Below are 18,270 nucleotides of genomic sequence, written 5' to 3' on the forward strand. Positions count from 1 at the left end.
ACAAAAAAAAATAAAAATAAATTCCAAACAGGTATGTCAAAGCCAAACGACAGTGCTTTGTCGTGCCAATAACAACTGCAATTACAATATTGATTATAGCTATTAAGTATAAACATCTGGCTAATGTTTACGCCAAAGTGACCATATAATATATGTAAATACACGCCTTTTGTTTACTACTTTGTGCTTAAAGTCGCTTTTTCTCGTTCCGCTTCAGCATGGATTTCTATTATATGCCCGCTTCTGCGCCCTGCCGTGCTGTGCTCCTAACTGCTCAGTGTGTCGGCATTGAGTTGAACAAGATACTTCTCGATTTGCGTGCTGGCGAGCACTTGACGCCCGAATTCCTGAAGATCAACCCACAACATACGATACCCACACTGGTCGACAAGGACTTTGCGCTCTGGGAATCACGCGCCATCATGATCTACCTAGTGGAGCAATATGCCAAGACCGACTCTCTCTACTCCMAGTGCCCCGAAACGCGTGCGACCATCAATCAGCGTTTGTACTTYGACATGAATCTCGCTTTAACATTCGGCAAGTACTTTTAYAAGCCTGTAATGTCCAAGACCCCATTCGATCCAGAGCAGCGCAAGCAGTTGGAAACACAGTTGGAATTATTCAACACCTTGTTGGCAGGGAATAACTTCGTGATTGGTGAGACGCTGACTTTGGCTGATTTGGCACTTTTGGCCACAATTAGCACCATAGACGTGGCACAATGCCTGAAAGACTTCAACGTCAATGTAAGAAAATATGCACACATCCAAAAGTGGTATGAGAACATGCGAGCGGTCACACCTGGCTTCAAAGAGAATCAAGAAGGTTGCTTAGAGATGAAGAAATTCTTAGAGGGCCAATAAATATCTACATGTGCACATGTGTGTATGTGTGTACCTATGTATATGTACGGTTTGTATTTTACAACTTTTATAAAGTTCCGCAGTATTGCCCAAATATGTACGAATATATGTATGTAAATAAATCTGTATATTCACATTAGACCAGAGTAGAACATTTTTGAAAAGAAAAAAAGATCATGGTTGGATGAAACTCACGAAAAACGGAAAAACTCTAATTTTCAATCGWAATATCTCACTTTTAAAAATGTGAGTAAGCCTTATAATTGCTAAAATCATTTCCTCATGATGGTATTTTTCAGAAAACCCCCGCTAAACAGCCAGAAACGAAACTGCTTGTTTACTGCTGCGACTACGAAATAATATGCCGACTTTTAATGAATTTCTTTTTTGTTTTGTCATTTTCAAAGGCTTTAACACTAGTCTATTTGTGAGTCAAGCGAATAAATGTAAAAACCAGTTTCTTCTCTTTGTACTCTTATGTGATCGTTAGTGTTCTCTTATTGGTTGRAGAATTCTCTACGGGCATAGTTGTTAGCCAACTTCGTTGCTGTCTATCCAGGCATTGACCTCCATTGTTTTATAYACGTTGCACTCGCCAACAAAGTGTCGTTTTCCGACTGTTTTAAGAGAAATAAAATGAGAATTGAAATGAGACAAGTTTTAGTTTTCAATCAGAATTTCTAACAATTTTTGCCGGTAGTAATTGATAATTCATGATAAACCTTACTTTAATAAGAGTTATGTTAAATGCTTCGACATTTGATAACGTCGAAATGAGTTTGTGTATATGCTCCAAACAGCTTTCTTATTCACCTTGGGAATGTGTATCTTATGTGAATGGAAAGTTTACCCTTAGATTTCGCAAGAAATTTGAAAAAAGCTGGTTGAGTTCCTGGCACTTTTCAAATACGTGCCCGGCATTAACTAATTTGTATCACAATCTTTTGAGAGAATTTTAATGACATAAATGACGATTTTCGGACTTCAAAGTCTATTTCTAAGACAGGGATTGCGAGAAACCATTAATAGCGAAGGAATCAGTTTTAAGAAATGTCTTCTCCAACGTCACTGGAGAGCATCATAAATCATTGTTCTCAAGACGGCTTACCACAATCAAAAGTCACAAGTTTAGAAATCCAGGCTTCGCCACCGTAATATGTTCTATAAACTTTAAGTTCAAAAGAGTTTGTACATATGGACACATARGTATGTATGTTTTTATGTCCATTCATAATAATTATGGCATGTGACGAAATTGTTAAAAGCATTCAAAAAGTGAATAGGTTTCACTCATATCATCAAAAAATATCAGTGAGCGAATTAGATTGTTCTGCATCAGCTGAATTTCCGGCAGGGAACCTTTGAATTGCATAACTTCATATCGTTATCTTATCTCTCTTAAATACAACTCAATTTATTTCCATAAGTGCACTTAAGTAATTTCAATCAATATAATTATTTTTAAAATTATCGTTTATGGTTTTAAACCTTTAAAAGTTCCATATAATCGGATATATATACAGTAAGGAATAAAACTGTTCACGAATATAAAAATTTAAGGGGTCAGTCGGGTAATATTTTTTCAAAAAAATGTAGAAACTCACTTTACCATTGGAAGCTTACGAAAAAGGCTCAAAAATAATAATTAGGAGTAAATCAATTGTTCAATTTTTATGTCCATGTATGCTTTTTCAGTACCTTGAACTTTAAACGCATTTTTCTCACCACACATTTTTTTTTTAACCTGATCAATTGTTTTAGGAGAAAAAAATAACGTTGTGGAAACTAAAATGGTAGAGAGTTGGTTTCAGTGACAAGACAGTACGATGATGCTTGAAAAATATCGGGAAACATTTCACCATGAACGATTTGAAAAAGTTACTTGTATAACTATAATTAAACGAATATGAGCAGATGGGCTCTCATGGACACGAACCGACAAATAAGTTGGTGTACAGATCACGATGGCTTGGGGAAGTTTTCGCGGAAATGTTCTGTGTGTACTTTGGATAGATGATTCAAAAATGTATGCTGCAGATTAGATTGATATTCTCGAATACTTATAATAWAATCGGACTCGATATTTTCATGCAGGATAACGATCCGAAACATATCGAAAAAATTGTCAAGTCGTAGTTTTGGGATAGTGGGATAAATTTGCTTCACTAGCCCCCCCCGGGTCTAATATTTAAACATCATTGAGCAGCTTTGTGCCATTGACAGAGGAAAATTTGTGCCGAAAAGGACAAATGTATAGTCTTTAAGTAAATGAATTGTAGAAACGGGCTAATTTTTTCCACAGACCATATTCCCTGGGTAGCAGAAACTGCAAATTATTCGTCGAATACTTCGAATGTGACAAGAACTTTATTCAGTTCTTTCATATTCTAACAAATCAGGGACCGGCACTATCTCTAGATTAGACKTAAAAGATAAAAATTCACTCTGTGTTTCTGTTTTATCGTTATCAGTTTCACTAATTACAGCGGAATGTATTACTTAATGAGTACGCCATAAAACCTATCCCTGTAGTGTATTGCTGATGACTTGCAAAAACWTAGACGTATAGTTACATATATTAAAATTCTGTCACAGTGCCACAATAATAAAATTAAATTCTCTAATAACTTTTGCATGTGATGTCAGTTAGTTCTGAGTTCCAAATTTTATTTCTTCACTCTAGTCATAAACAAAGTTCTAATATTGTTTTTGGCATTCGACTAAAAATTTAAATAAAGTAAGCTGAGTCAAACATGAAAAAGAACACATTAGGGTGGGTAAAAAAAAAATTAACCTTGTGCTCTAAAAAATAGACACTAAGATACCTCTACCGAAAAATCATAACAGATCATTTCTGTGAAGCATTAAATTTCTGTGAAGCATTAAATTTTCTTTTTAAAATAATCCTTTTTTCTTTGAAACATCCTAATATACATACATATGTGTACCATACTAAATAATTAAAAAGGAAATATTTGAAATATATAAWAGAAGATTTRACCATTCATAAAGAGGCGCCATTAKATTAATTTTCAGGAATATTTAACAAAGTGACAAAAATAGTAGGAGTGGAGTCGTTATCGACCATATTTACTTCAAAAAACAAAAATAAAACAACTGRTGCCTTCAACGATTGGTCTCCTACTATTCCATCTCTAAATCGCCACTACGCCAACTAGTTAAATTAGATTAGTTGTTTGCTCGATTCGCCAAACCTTAAAAAGTGGCTACAAAACGCTTTGTGAATCCATCATCTGACATTCATCAATGGTCCATAATACAAATCTTTACCACAAACGCTTCATGATCGAAGTTCTATGTTTTATTATTATTTTACACGCCCTAATGTATTAATAAATTTAAGTTTTGCGTGAAGTACACTATCTGTATKCTTACTCTTTTTCCCTATTTATCAACCACTCATAGAGAGAAATCTCTCTCTACAATGCTGTTTACTATAACTTATCTAAGAATTTGTAATGACACCTGAATGGGCCGGCGACGATAGACAGCACCATAATTATTTCATAATATCACTATGAAATCGACGCGCTCTTATCGCGAATTTAAAAAGTGTTCATACATATGTACATAYATGCATACATATAGTATGTAGATTTTATAACATAGGCACGATCAGTTATGGAATTTTACAGCTGCTCTTCAATACACGTGCCAATCAACAAATAAATGACATATCAACAAAACCACCAGCAGGGCAACCCAGCTAATTTTTGAAAAGTTCAAATTTCTGAAAGTATTTTTAATTTATTAAATATGCTTTAAAAATTTCCAATGAAGTTGTTTTGTATGTAATTCTATAGTAAATATTTAAATAAATTAAAAATAACAACAAGAAAATAAAAGGCAAGAACCCGGTACAACAAATAACTTGTTTAATTAATCACTGATCTAAGTTAAGAGGGAGGGTAGAAGGTGGAGTCTTCTGTCGGGAGCTCTCCTTCAACTATAGTTTCAGACCGCCAGACCACTGTAGCGTCTTTCAACTCACAATTCAGACAGGTATACATTCACTCTGATTGCCGAGTGGCTATGCTGACGTCAAAACTTGTTGCGGAGTCCATGACCACGTTAGAATGACCTAGCAAAGTCACTGGGATTGATATTAATCCACATAATACATTTTTGGTAAGTTTTACTTGTCATACAGACAGTTATCTATGTTTGTTTGTTTTGTCAGCTTATTTGAATCTGAAACAACAATATCGAAGACTCAGAAGATGGCTTAAGTTGTTAGTAGAGAACAATTCAATATGATCGCATCCTCTCATGGCATTATTAACACTTTCGAACAAATTAAATTTCAGAAGATGTAATGTATTGCAAATTCTAATTTCTGTATATTCTACGATTCTCTGAGCAACATTTGAGTACAGATGTGTTTCAACGTATATGCAGCCACTATTATATGATAGAAATGATGAGAGTGCTACTTGGTTGCTTTCGTTTACATACATATGTATTTACATATACCATAAACATTTGAATGAAAGCTAAATTAGCCGTTTAATAAAATCTTTAATATTACGGGAGAACCATTTAATATATACTATGTTATAGATATTATATGTTGTTCGTTTTTTATAATCAAAAACACATTTATTTATATTTAATCGTAACTAGTTATGGTTCTAATTACACTTGRGCTGAAAAGATGGAAACCAGTGAAATCTACATAGGGACTGTTGTGTCGCTCTTATACGCATAAACTCTCAACAAACAAATCGTTTGAATGTGTAAGTTTGACGGCCACTGTCGGAATGGAAAAGGCACTGTTTGCGACAGATTCGCAGTTGTGTATAGTAGGCGAGAGTGCCAGCAACCGTATCTATCAAAATATAAGGTAAAAAAACATAATTTATTTCCATTTATATAAAATATGAAAGTATGTATGTAAATATAATACAAAATTTGAAATTTTAGTCGCCATGGATTTCTATTATGACCTCATATCTGCGCCCTGCCGATCAGTTCTACTGCTCTCCAAAGCATTGGGTCTTGAGTTGAATCGCAAAACTCTGGACTTGAGTAAAGGTGAGCACTTGACAGCTGAATTTCTGAAGCTCAATCCGGAACATACCATTCCGACGTTGGTGGACAATGGCTTCTCGGTTTGGGAGTCACGTGYTATACTTATCTATTTGGTCGAGAAATATGGTAAAGACGACGCGCTGTACCCGAAGAGCCCCAAAGAGAGGACTATTGTCAACCAACGTATATTCTTCGATCTGAACTTGTATGCAGTCTTCAGCAATTACTACTATCCCATCGCTAGAGATAAGCAGCCGCCAGTGGCAGAGGACTTGTCCAAGCTTGAGGATAAATTGGAAATTTTAAATTCATTCTTGAAGGCGCAAACATACGTCGCTAACAATAGCTTGTCGATTGCCGATTTCACCTCGTATGCTACTGTCTCGACCATAGCGACATGTTTGGATTATGATTTGAGCAAATACCCAAACATTGCCCGTTGGTTTGCACACCTCAGCAAAACACTAGTCGGTGCTGATGAAAATCAGAAAGGTTGTGATTTATTTAAGGTATATATTTGGTAATTGACRTTTCAGCGCTTCTACTCATGAATTGCGGAACAATTGGGAAATATGGAACGCTTGGAATAATAAAGATAAGTGCATAAACACATTATAGTCATCATCAGTTTGTAGCTTATCAGTTCAGTTTAAATAAATATATTACCATATTGGTATGTTTCTAGTACCGCAGAATAACCTTGTGTTGATTTTATTATATCATCGTACATGCTATTGGAAAACGAAAGGTGTGTGTGTATACACCACCTCAATCGTTGTTTTAGTGGAAAATTAATATGTGGAGGTACATAGATCAGCTGAGAGCACAGGACTTATACTGCTCTGTTTGGCTCAAAAATCCAAAACCGGCACTAAACCTGCCACCTATAAACGTCTTCGCTGGAAACGGCGGGACGATGGTTACCTCGTATCACATATCGGCCAGAAGTGTCTTGGAAAGCAGGATAGTAGTGGAAAGTGTCGCCAGAAGTAAGCAACATAACTTCTATTGGGTGCTAGGCCACAAAGGCATCGAGGAAAACGAAATAGTGGACGAGATTGCCAACAATGATCCGAAAACGTGAACAACATTGGGAATCCCAYGCATTGCCTGTACGACGATCTGGACAGAAGCATGATCGGAAGTACACAGCATTCCTATTGCCATTGCGATTAAGAAACTGTAGGAGCATAATGAGAATACTGACTGGTCATTGTCTGGTGGTGACACAAACCCTGAAGATGGGGTTGACAGATCGAAAAGACCGCAGGTAATGCCCAGAGCTGGGCACCAGGGAAACAATGGAGCATCTCTTTTGCACTTATCTCTCATTGGCAAGACTACGCTGTTAGTATACGATGACTGGTGCTCTTGGACTTAGCAAGTGAACTCCAACTGGTATCGCAAACCAAACTGGTTTAGGCATGGCTTGTTGGCCTACCAGATAAGCCAAACCTAACCTAATATCGTTAAGATATCTTAAATACTGACTGCTATACACACATGGTCAAAATAATAAGTWCAATAAATTCTTTTTTATTCATGTTTAAAGAGAAATAATATCATATTTCAATTAATATATGRCTTAAATAATAAAAATAAAGATATTTGTACTAATACTTGAAATAGGTACTTCAATTTCTAGCAAATAGTGAAAAGACTAAAAAAATGGCTGGACAAAATAATAAGTACATCAGGTATCTGTGAATGAAAAAATGTATCACTTTGATTTTTCTGTTTCCCAATGTATTTTTATTCATTACTTTCATCCATATCTAGTATATTCGCCATTATATTCAATTCCTTTTGAGATCCGTTTTGGCATACTGGAGATAAGTTTGTGGCACGTATCAATTGGAATCTCATACCAGGTTTTTTCAACAAAATTCCCTAACTGATCCTTATTTTGGAACGGTTGCTTCCAATCCGTTGTTTTAACTTCCCCAAAGGTTTTCAATTGGATTCAACTCGGGAGMTTGACATGGCCTTTTAAGAAAAGATACACCGTTGTCCTGGAACCAGTATTTTACCAACCTACGCCATACCACGAAAAGCAGCCCCAGGCCATTATGTTGTCGCCACCGTGTTTAACGGTCCTTTTTGTAGACTGTGAATGCAGTTCTTTGTCTTTCGGACGACAACCGCTGCGTATATGTTAAAARGTTAAACGGAATTTCAGAAATTATTTTATTCAGAACAGTGGCGCTGAGAGAAGTACACATTAGAAAGAAAAGATAATTTMCTTGCTTAGCAACACGCCTCATTATTGTCAGTGAAAGGTGTTCACTTAAATTTATGTGTGAGCACCTATAGTATTTTTGTTGGTTGTAGTTAAACTTTTTTACTTGGAGTGAAGTCAAGTGATCACATTGCTTATAAACTTAACTCAATCCCTTTACTAATAGGGTAATTTTCCTTTATAATATGAAATCCGAAGAGTTCTCAGATCGTAAAAACTGGAAAATGTACATATGTACATATGTCTGACATAGTTCAGCGAATTAAAAGACAGCGGCTACGTTGGCTAGGTCATGTTGTTCGAATGGACGAAAACACTCCAGCTCTGAAGGTATTCGAGGAACAGGAAGACCTCCACTCCGTTGGAAGGACCTGGCTACGCTTGGAATATCCAAATGGCGCCACGTAACGAAAAGAAGAAACGACTGGCGCGCTGTTGTTAACTCGGCTATAATCGCGTAAGCGGTGTCTACGCCAATTAAGAAGAAGGTATGTACCAGTGATCTATGTACATATGTACATAAGTATGTAAGTCGTATTCCAATTTTAGTCAAAACTGCGGAATTCCCAAAAGACGGGAAGTGAACTCTAAAGGAGAATAATCAGCTGCTCAAGAAYGGGACAGAAGACATCGTGTTTGTGGGAAAGCTTTTCTACCAGCTCGTCATGATCAATGGGAAACACTGGCGTTTGGTCCAAGTATTTTGTGGCTTCGCAGAGTATCAAAACTCGATTGTATGTATTTGTGTAGATATGTCGTATGATTGTATATGGTTGAGAATTTTTCTGTGGTATGACACACATGCATATGCGTAGAAAAGTAGAGAAATATCGGTGCTCTGAATCATCTCAGTGAATGACATCGCAAAGGGTTTCGGAATTCCCACTTAATACTCATATGTTTATTAGGTAAATAGTTTTCTCTTCTTCGCTGATGACTAAAGAGCAGTRGTAAAGAGCCTTCTATAAAATTGTGTCAAGTCATGAAAAATAATGTAAAAACGAACATTCGAGATATAGCCAAAATTTAACTTTTGACTATGAAGTTCATCATAGAAAGTTATCAAATGAACGGTTCGCAGTATTTTAATTTTTTATTTTTCTTGTTTTTTTTTTTATTTTGTGAGATAAAATCTCATTTTTGTGTCAGGTGTTGTTTAAGATTAGAAGTTGTGAAGTGTAATATACTTTAATCTAATTGTTAATTTTGGCTGTTGAAATTTTTGTTTCTGTAGCTGAGCAGCTTAAGATAGCAACGCTTAAAACTCACTCAACAGCGGGAGGAGGGTAATCGTTGGGTATTATTATTATTATACATGTATGTATGTATATACKTAACTCACTTTTTATTATGACACTAATTTTGAATAGACTTCCTTCGCCGGCAAACTATTCAATACTGTGAAGATGTTATTTGCGAATAAAGGCGAAAACATTTTTGTCAGTAGAAGAATCCTTGGGGTTTTGAAAAAACTTAAACATGAGAAATATAAAAAATAACTGCTTGCTCAATCTCTAGTTACCAGCCTTTCTGTCCAGTTAACAAAGTTGTTCGCTTAACAGATTGTACTGAATAAACATCAACAATGTGCATGATTAATGGAATTGTCYACTTAATAGAGTGTCCATTTAATCGAGCGTTCACTGTGTTTTTTAATTATGAATTGTTTTTACAAGTTTATCTTATAAGTTGGTTCGAATTGGACACAGTGTGCTAAAATCGGTTCTGTAGTTGAGGAGTCCATCGCGGACAAACAACGTGGCACGTAATTTTTATATATAAAGATATGTGCTTTTGCATACCGGCTTATAATTGTTTCAGTGAACTATCTTACTTATTCAGCTTTTTAAGTACATTTGAATCCATTTTATAAAATATAATAATATATATAAAATAAAATGATATAATAATAATATAAATTTACGCCTGAACTCAGAAAAACAATTTTTTTTTTTGATAATTATTTTTTTAGAACTCTCGCCTTGGTTATTTAATGTTTATTTGAAATATGGCTTTTTGCATCTAAAAATATATTCCCCTGATAACAGTAAAGCAATTTTTGTTTTCTGTTTTTTGGCAAGCGATAAATTGCTAAGAGACGCCTATTTCCAGAGTTGCTCTCTTAAAACGCGRACCCTCTGCACAAACAGTGCGTCATTCGCTTAGACCGGCAATCGCTTGTGGAAAAAACAAGGCGCAAGTTGACTATAAAAGCGCCAACAACTCGCCGGTACAACAGCAGTTGTTGATTCACCGTTCGAGTTTAGACGCTTAAGGTAAGTTTAAGAGCTAAGTGCAAAGCCGATTAAAAAGTTTAAAAGTGCATATTTAATTTGTTTAGACATATAGCATAATATGTGCATCAGTATGTGCTTCATGGGCGTTTTGAAAAAAAAAAAAAAAAAAAAAAAAAATTGCTTTGGTGTGTATACTAATATTATTCGAAAATGTTATTGTGTAAAAAGTGAAAGAAAATAGGCGTGAAGGGAGATTAGTATGAGTTATGTGTATGAACGCTGTGTGCGCTTATTGCCGCTCCTATTTGGCCTTTGTTGGAAGTGAAAACCATCAAATAATAGTAACAGTTAATGTGTTTTGTTTAAACACAGCAATGGTGCGTGGAGTTTGAGAACGAAAAATTTGATGTAGAAGCCAAAAAGTTTGTTTGATTTTAAGAGACCTTGAAGACGCTATGACTAATGGCGACTGAGTAATTAGAGATATCCAAATTGCTGATTGCTGAATTCATTTGTACATTTGACTTCAGATACGAGTACATGCATATACACACGCTGCCTACTAAAACCACTCACATACAATAACTTACATTCCCCATGATTTTTAATCACCTTTTGCTTATAACAGTAATATAATGACTTGCTTTTTTCACTAACCAACTACAGCGAGTCAATTTGTTACTTGACTAAATTAAGACGCTATCTTTAAACATTTATAATAATCTTCGTCTCCCCAGATGGTCGTAATAAAAMATCTCTTTCCTATTTCAGCATTTGCCAAAACCAACACAATATCAAAATGGATTTCTACTATGTCGGTGGCTCCTCCCCTTGCCGTTCCGTCATCATGACCGCCAAGGCGCTCAACATCAACTTGAACAAGAAGATTCTGAATCTAATGGCTGGCGAGCACTTGAAACCAGAGTTTCTGAAAATCAACCCACAGCACACCATACCAACTTTGGTGGATAACGGTTTCGCTTTATGGGAGTCGCGCGCCATTATGGTATATCTTGTTGAGAAGTACGGCAAAGACGACGCGCTGTATCCGAAGTGYCCGAAGAAGAAGGCTCTGATCAATCAGCGTTTGTACTTCGACATGGGCACTCTGTATAAGAGCTACTCCGACTATTACTTCCCGCAATTGTTTGCCAAGGCACCGGCTGACCCTGAGCTGTACAAGAAAATTGAGGCGGCCTTCGAGTTGTTGGACATCTTCTTGGAGGGTCACAACTATGTCGCCGGCGACKCACTCAGCTTGGCTGATATAGCGGTTCTTGCKACGGTGTCTACATTCGATGTGTCCGGTTTTGATTTCAGCAAATATGCTAATGTGGCCAAGTGGTATGCTAATGCCAAGCAGGTGGTGCCCGGCTTCGATGAGAACTGGCAGGGTTGCTTGGAGTTCAAGGCGAAGTTCTTTCACTAAATACTCGTACAAATCTAGGCTGTAGCTTGTTGGTGCTTATTACTACTTATAATTGAAAGACAAATGTATTATTTGAATAAATACATATATACTATTTTTTTTTAAGAATATTTTTGGTAAATTTTTATTTATTGCACTATCCGCTACACTAACAAATACTCTTGCAACAGGTACTTTGCTCCTAAATAGAATAGATTTAACAAACTAAATATACATACATACAAAATATCGAAGCTTGTTGGCGTACACGCTCCCCATTGCCTTAAAAAATCGAACTGGACTTCGTATAATCCATTGGCCGTCGAAACGATTGCTCCAAGTTGTGCAGTCGCTCCTCCAGATCGTTCATGGAGTTGCGCAGTATATGGCCGCGCGGACGCAGCGAWATCTGTGGCGAGTGCTGCACCAAGTCATCCTTGACGCCGGAGAAGGAGTGTCGCACGCCCGAACGTTTCTCGAAGTGCGTGTTTTGATAGTCGTTTCGGTGGTGATGATCGCACGATGAGCTGTGCAAGCCATGTGAGCTGCGACAGTTGGACGCTACCAGCGGCTCGTCATTCTTAAGTGAGTCCTCGTAGTTGTCACTTTTAAGTGGACGGAGTTTGAGTGCGTACTTGAAGGAATATACATATTTCTCTTAATTACCTGCTATCGTTGCCCATCGCTGCCGTGCCGCTACAGCCACTTCCACTCGCAATGTTGTTGTTGCTGTGCTTATGCTTGGCATGTCTAGGGCAGAGCAAATCCGTTGCGTTCAAATTCTGCGAATGCGGTGAACTGGTTTTGAAGGAGTCCGGCGACGTCTCGTACAACTCCCGACTGCTGCGRAAGTCAACGCCCGAATCCTGACCGTTCGAGTGCAGAGAAAACATGGAGGTCTCATATGCGCTGGGTGAACTACGAAAAGTTGAGAAATGAAAAAATATAATTATACTTTGCGTTATTGAGGGCAACACACMTACACACATATAATATACTCATRCATATGTATGTGTATAAATGCTTTTATCTGAAAGTAAATATATGTATGTACCATATGTATATACATTAGGGAGGGTCGATTTCTTCCTTTCATTCTGAACAACTGTGCCTAAGAGACTACAGGCCAAAACCTAATGGGAAGTTATACAATCGGAATAATCGATTGTGTGAGAAATAGCTGGCCGATTTCGTGGATCAGACCGATGTTCAATGGTATATACGAATACGCCTACTTATTAAATTTCATTYTAATATCTCAAAAATTGACRAACAAAGTTGTATGATCCTTAAAAATTTTCGTCCTAAAAAGCACTGGTTTTAGACCCCTAGTTTCTTCGGCAAAGTTGTTCAAAATAATCCGTTAAACATTTACCGCATATGTGATTTTCCGCTCTCCTGCCTCAACCCGCCCTAATGTACATATGTATACTGTGTACATTAGACATACTCGTAGGCGGGCTCTTGAACTTAGATTTTGGTTTGTAATTGCGGCAAACACCATTGTACTGTTGCACAATTCGACATATATATTGTATGTACGTATATATATCCTAAGTTCAGCATTTCAATCCAGTATATAATATTATATACATGCATAGATACAAATATATAAATGCTAATGATTTTTTCTCACTCTTAAATGTTTGTGTTTTTTGTTTAATTTTTTGTTGTTGGTTTTTTCGAAGTGAACTTACAGATTATTCACTGGTTGCCGCACATTGTATGAGAGCACGAATGGCAGCGACGTGGGCTCGTTCTCCATTGTTATTGAGCGATTGCTTGCCGCTAACTTGGCAACGGACTTGGGAAGTGGCACATCGATATATTCACGCTGCCGATGACTGCTGGAGAAAAAAAAAATTTTTTGTTATGTGTACATATGTATGTATGTACTATGTTAGATATGATATTAATATGCATAAATATGTATGTATAATATATATATTTGTATTTTGAAATCGACTTCTCATTGTCTTAGACAAAAAATTTAAAATATTTCTTAAGACTAGTTTCTTTTTGTAAGGCACAGTTGTTCAATTATTATAATTGTCGATTAGACCTTGGAAACTTTTTGAACATAAATGAAATCGCGCGTAAGCCATAAGTACGTATCTGAGCTTTAAGCAACCATTAACGGCAGTTGTACACTTTTTTATGAGAAACTCTTTTGTGTAAAGAATATACTCAAAGGTACGAGCAATATTTGAGATAACTTTCCCTTTTTTTATTATTTCTGACTAATATTGTAACAAATGAATATGAGTCGGCTCCTTGTAAGTTTCGGAGCGCATGTTCTAGCAKCTTTTTGATTTGGCTTGAAGTTCTCCTCCACTAAACAGGGTCTTGTTATTTTGAAACTTACGATCACCAGATTACTTTCACTCTGAGCAAGTGAGTTGAAATAAATTTCAAAGCCGCACTTTTACTAAATACTAGATCTTCAAAGTATTAAGAGACTTAGAGTGAGGTTTTGTTTTGCTTATTAACATTTTTTAACATAGGGAAACTACAGGTATCGAGGATAAAGGAGCAAAGGCTTTGATATAACGGGTGATCCAAGAAGAGATACTTTTTTCTATTCGCAACATCATCACCCATCTTGGCACCCACCATTCATTATTGAATAATATTCGACCGAATAGACCACGTCCAGYATTCACTGAAGAAAATGTAGCAGCTGTGGCTGATAGTGGACACGAAGAACGTGGGGAGTCGATTCGGCGTCGTTCGCAGCAACAATGAGATCTTAAATTGAAAGCGTGCAAAATACAGCTTGTGCAACAATTGAAGCCGATCGTCCTTCAGAAAGCAACATCGCTTCCTTCTATATTTTTTTTTTGTTTAGCGATGAATCCCATTTCTGGCTCAATTGTCGCATATGGGACGAAGAGCAACCTGAGTTTGGTGTGGTTTGTGGTCCATACTTATTCAAAATGATGCCRGTGGGAACGTAACCGCTAATGGCGACCATTATCGCGCCATCATAACCGACTATTTGAAGCMTCAAATTGGAACTCGTAATYTCGGMAGCATTTGGCTTCAACAGGATGACGCCACTTCCTGTACATTGTATCAATCAATGGACTTCTTAAAAGAACAYTACGGTGAGCAGMCAATTTCACGTTTTGGACCGGTCGATTGGCCGCCAAGATCGTGTGATATCACACTGTTAGACYTTTTCCTGTGATAATATGTAAAATGTCAAGTCTAYGCGARCAGTCYCGCGTCGATTCAGGTCTTGGAGGTACACATCACTCGCCAGTTACCAGTCGAAATGCTCGAACGAGTCACCGAGAATTGGACTCAACGGATGTACCAAATGAGACGTAGCCGCGGCCAACTTTTTTTGAAAGAAATAGCCTTCAAAAAATAAATGCTAAATAATGTTCTTTCGAACGATAATAAACATTCTCCATTAAAATTGAACTTTCTGTGCTTTTTCCTTAAAAAAGTAGTGAATCTTGAAATGGATCACCCTTTAGAAGGAAACGTTGGAGTTTCTGTGAATTATCAGCGTGTCAAGCTGAGACGATTTAGTCATCAAATTTTGAGATATCGGTCTGATACACGTTGTTATCTCTTCACGAAGCTGTTAATTTTTTGAAACTGTCGATATTGGACCACTATAGCATATAGCTCTCATACAAATTGACCGGTCAGAAGACAGTTCTTGTAAGGAAAACTTTTTATTTGACAAAGTCACGAAATTTGGCGTGGATTTTTTTCACTACGTTGCTATGATTTTAAAACAAATGGTTCAGATTGGGCCACTAAAACATACATATACATACATACATATGTATGAAGCTGCGCTCTTGAAATATTTGCTTAGGGCATGAGTGTAATAAGAGTGTAAAGAGAGAAATAACTTATTGTTCGAATTAGGATTATTTTCAAGGATTTACTTAGTACGTAAACAACCGTTCTCAATATGTGATTAAATAATAAAAAACTCAAGTGGTACTGCTAGATATGGATATAGGTTTTTCTAGGACAGTTTGCAGTATTTGCTTTCACAGGCTGCACCTACTTTATTTGCTCTGGAATGCACCAATACACCTATACCCAATCAGGTCTGACCCAAATTTGAGGACACAAGTTTACCACAAACGATAAAAAGCAATAAACTGGTCTAATTCTAGACTAGACTTACTCTGTAAGATGTTGGTGGGACGCTTGTTGTTGTTGCAGCTGCTGCTGCGCATGTCCACTTTGTGTGTAGTGATTGAGATGCGAATGAAGCGCGTGATTATGGCTGTGCGGATGATGGTGTGAATGCTGGTGTGCTGGATGCAACGATTGCAATTGATTATGTGGCTGCTGGTGATGTTGCTGTTGTTGCTTATGCTGGTGCTCACTATGCGGTGAAGCAGCWACAGCCGTGGACGGTGTGTGCGACGAGGACGAACACACCGACTCTGGAATGAATGAACTTGTGGTCTTGACTGATTTACCGTAAAGTTGTACTTGTTGTTGTTGCTGTTTATGCTGGTGRTGGTGCTGTTGCTTATGCTGCAGCTGGCGCTGGCGATTGCGATTTTGACGATGGCKGCCGGCTACCGCAAGCCCGGTACGTGCAACACTGTATGTGAGACCGGTCTCCGATGAGGGAAATTCCGGCTGCGTCCAAATGGTGCTGCTAAACAGGTGGCCAGCGAACAGCGAACAGTGAATAGCGATCGGTAATCGCCGATTGACAGGCGGCAAAGTGGTAGTTGTTGTTGTTGGTATTGTTGTTGTTAAATGTGCATTTTAATGAGCATATAAAATGGTTTTGTGTAATTAAAGTGGGCACAAATAATTTGTTGCKTTTTGTAACTACATACCAACACATACATATATACTAATACTACATAAGTACATACATACGCATACTAAACCATTTGTACAAACACATACATATATACATATATAATACTTGTTCTGCATAGCTCTAAGCAATACTGTACATTATTCTAGTGGTCTTGGCCTCAAACATGACTTTGGTCGCACTTGCGCAAAACGCATAAACAGGTTGGCATTGAGGCGCTTGGACAAATGTCGTGGGCAAAAGAAACACCGCAAATATGGGTTGCACATGCTGYCGATGAACCGTTTGGTGGCATGTGTTCAACTTGCTACACATTGCGCTGTAACAGATGAGTGGTTGTTGTTAAGTTTATTTGTTGTCGTTGTTATTGTTATGTCTCCTTATGCGCCTAGTCTTTTACAGTTATAAATTTTTGTGCACGAGTTCGAATGCCGCAAACAGGCAGGCCGCCGCTCGACMAACAACGTGACCAAAAAGTAGGCTCGCCAGCCTTGGCCAATAGATAATGAGTGCCCCTTAAGCGGCGGCCATCAATTGGCAATCTTGCCATCTCGGCATCCAGCCATAAAATGTGCGCAAACATTTCTGGGATAATTAAGTGACGAACGGGAAATAAACAAACAACCAACTCGTTTCCATTACTTCACATTTATTGTCTCATGTGTTCAAAAMGTTCCTTATCTTGACTAACATTAACTATGGCTAACCTACGGCTAAATATGCTCGTATATATGTATGTATGTATGTACTTATATGGCGACTAAGCTACGCGTAAAACTAGACAAATCTGCTCTGTGTTTCTTCTCACACAGCGCACAAGGCTTTCGTGCGCTTGTGTGTGTCAGTCTTAACATATTTSCAATTACAACAAAGCGACTTAAAATGCAGGTGTATGTTTGTGTAAGTGAAAGAGTTCTTAACTAAATGTTAGTACCAATTGTGTATGGATCTTTACCGTTTCTCCCGCAGACACAGGAAGCAAAGTGCTATCATTGTGGCTCCGATGCCGCACAATACAATCAAGACAATGCTGACGATCTCCAAGCTGCTAATGAAGTTCCCCGAATGTGGTGTGTTATGTGTCAGTTGCCCGAATTCGGCRAGYTCTATGATGCGGGGCATTAYTTTTTTGTGATCGTARTTGCCATCCTTGCCTTGTTGCTGTTGCAATTGCAGAGCGTCTAGCTGCAGGCCAGCAAGCAGTCTAAAATATGGAAAACAATTACTTCGAGTTGGTAAACAATTGAAGACGTGCAGAAATCTACAAATTCCAAGTTGAGTTTGGATGCGCTACCTCTAAGTTACGTACATACATAGATGCCAAGTAAGATTATGTTAAAAATGCTTGACAAGACTGGGACTGGGGAAAGAACAGCAAGAGCTTATACCGTTTTTCATAAAAATATCTCAGAAATAAAATGCAGAAAGTCGCGAGWGCTAGTGCATTTCAACTAAAGTCTATTCAACTTCTTGAAATTAGYGATTACAATAGGAAAATGATTGAACTTATTAAATTTAACACAGGCTGTATGCGGTAAAAAAATGAATCAAACTTTAAATTTTTTCAAAAACTTTCACAATGCGTCGATGCAGCGCTGCTAACGCGATTTCCAAGTATTGAAGGCGTCACGGAAGGCATTCTCTGGAATAGACTT

General features: G+C 37.4%; 4 protein-coding genes across 6 annotated transcripts in view; 3 read left to right on the forward strand and 1 right to left on the reverse strand.

The window, feature by feature from the left end:
• The first annotated feature begins 5 nt into the window (after positions 1-5).
• On the forward strand, positions 6-1,344 carry LOC108969229 (glutathione S-transferase 1-1-like). 3 transcript variants are annotated; one of them, XM_018933822.1, is made up of 4 exons: positions 6-31; positions 218-915; positions 1,007-1,112; positions 1,166-1,344. In XM_018933822.1, the coding sequence occupies exon 2, from the start codon at positions 219-221 to the stop codon at positions 864-866; it is 648 nt and encodes a 215-aa protein (XP_018789367.1). In that variant the 5' UTR covers positions 6-31; position 218; the 3' UTR covers positions 867-915; positions 1,007-1,112; positions 1,166-1,344. The 3 variants fall into 3 exon arrangements, with proteins under 3 accessions (XP_018789367.1, XP_018789365.1, XP_018789366.1); XM_018933820.1 differs by having other exon boundaries at positions 218-1,112; XM_018933821.1 differs by lacking the exon at positions 6-31 and having other exon boundaries at positions 38-1,112.
• A 4,302-nt stretch (positions 1,345-5,646) lies between these two features.
• LOC108969232 (glutathione S-transferase 1-like) lies at positions 5,647-6,616 on the forward strand. The gene is made up of 2 exons (XM_018933824.1): positions 5,647-5,730; positions 5,811-6,616. Exon 2 carries the CDS (start codon positions 5,816-5,818, stop codon positions 6,440-6,442), a length of 627 nt encoding a protein of 208 aa, XP_018789369.1. The 5' UTR covers positions 5,647-5,730; positions 5,811-5,815; the 3' UTR covers positions 6,443-6,616.
• Positions 6,617-10,328: 3,712 nt separating this feature from the next.
• On the forward strand, positions 10,329-11,931 carry LOC108969248 (glutathione S-transferase 1-1-like). Its single transcript, XM_018933848.1, has 2 exons — positions 10,329-10,433; positions 11,166-11,931. Exon 2 carries the CDS (start codon positions 11,194-11,196, stop codon positions 11,821-11,823), a length of 630 nt encoding a protein of 209 aa, XP_018789393.1. The 5' UTR covers positions 10,329-10,433; positions 11,166-11,193; the 3' UTR covers positions 11,824-11,931.
• Positions 11,932-12,017: 86 nt separating this feature from the next.
• LOC108969249 (cadherin-89D) overlaps positions 12,018-18,270 on the reverse strand; it is a 21,043-nt gene continuing 14,790 nt past the window's right edge. The window contains exons 10-14 of the mRNA XM_018933849.1: positions 17,571-17,819; positions 15,959-16,444; positions 13,500-13,646; positions 12,469-12,720; positions 12,018-12,407 (exon numbers count right to left, since the gene is read on the reverse strand). Coding sequence (XP_018789394.1) covers positions 12,086-12,407; positions 12,469-12,720; positions 13,500-13,646; positions 15,959-16,444; positions 17,571-17,819 — 1,456 coding nt within the window. The 3' untranslated portion in view covers positions 12,018-12,085. The remainder of the gene's footprint in view (positions 12,408-12,468; positions 12,721-13,499; positions 13,647-15,958; positions 16,445-17,570; positions 17,820-18,270) is intronic.

The sequence above is a fragment of the Bactrocera latifrons genome, unplaced genomic scaffold, assembly GCF_001853355.1.
Source record: "Bactrocera latifrons isolate USDA-ARS-PBARC rearing strain unplaced genomic scaffold, ASM185335v1 scaffold_245, whole genome shotgun sequence".
In the NCBI taxonomy this organism is placed as follows: Eukaryota; Metazoa; Arthropoda; class Insecta; order Diptera; family Tephritidae; genus Bactrocera; species Bactrocera latifrons.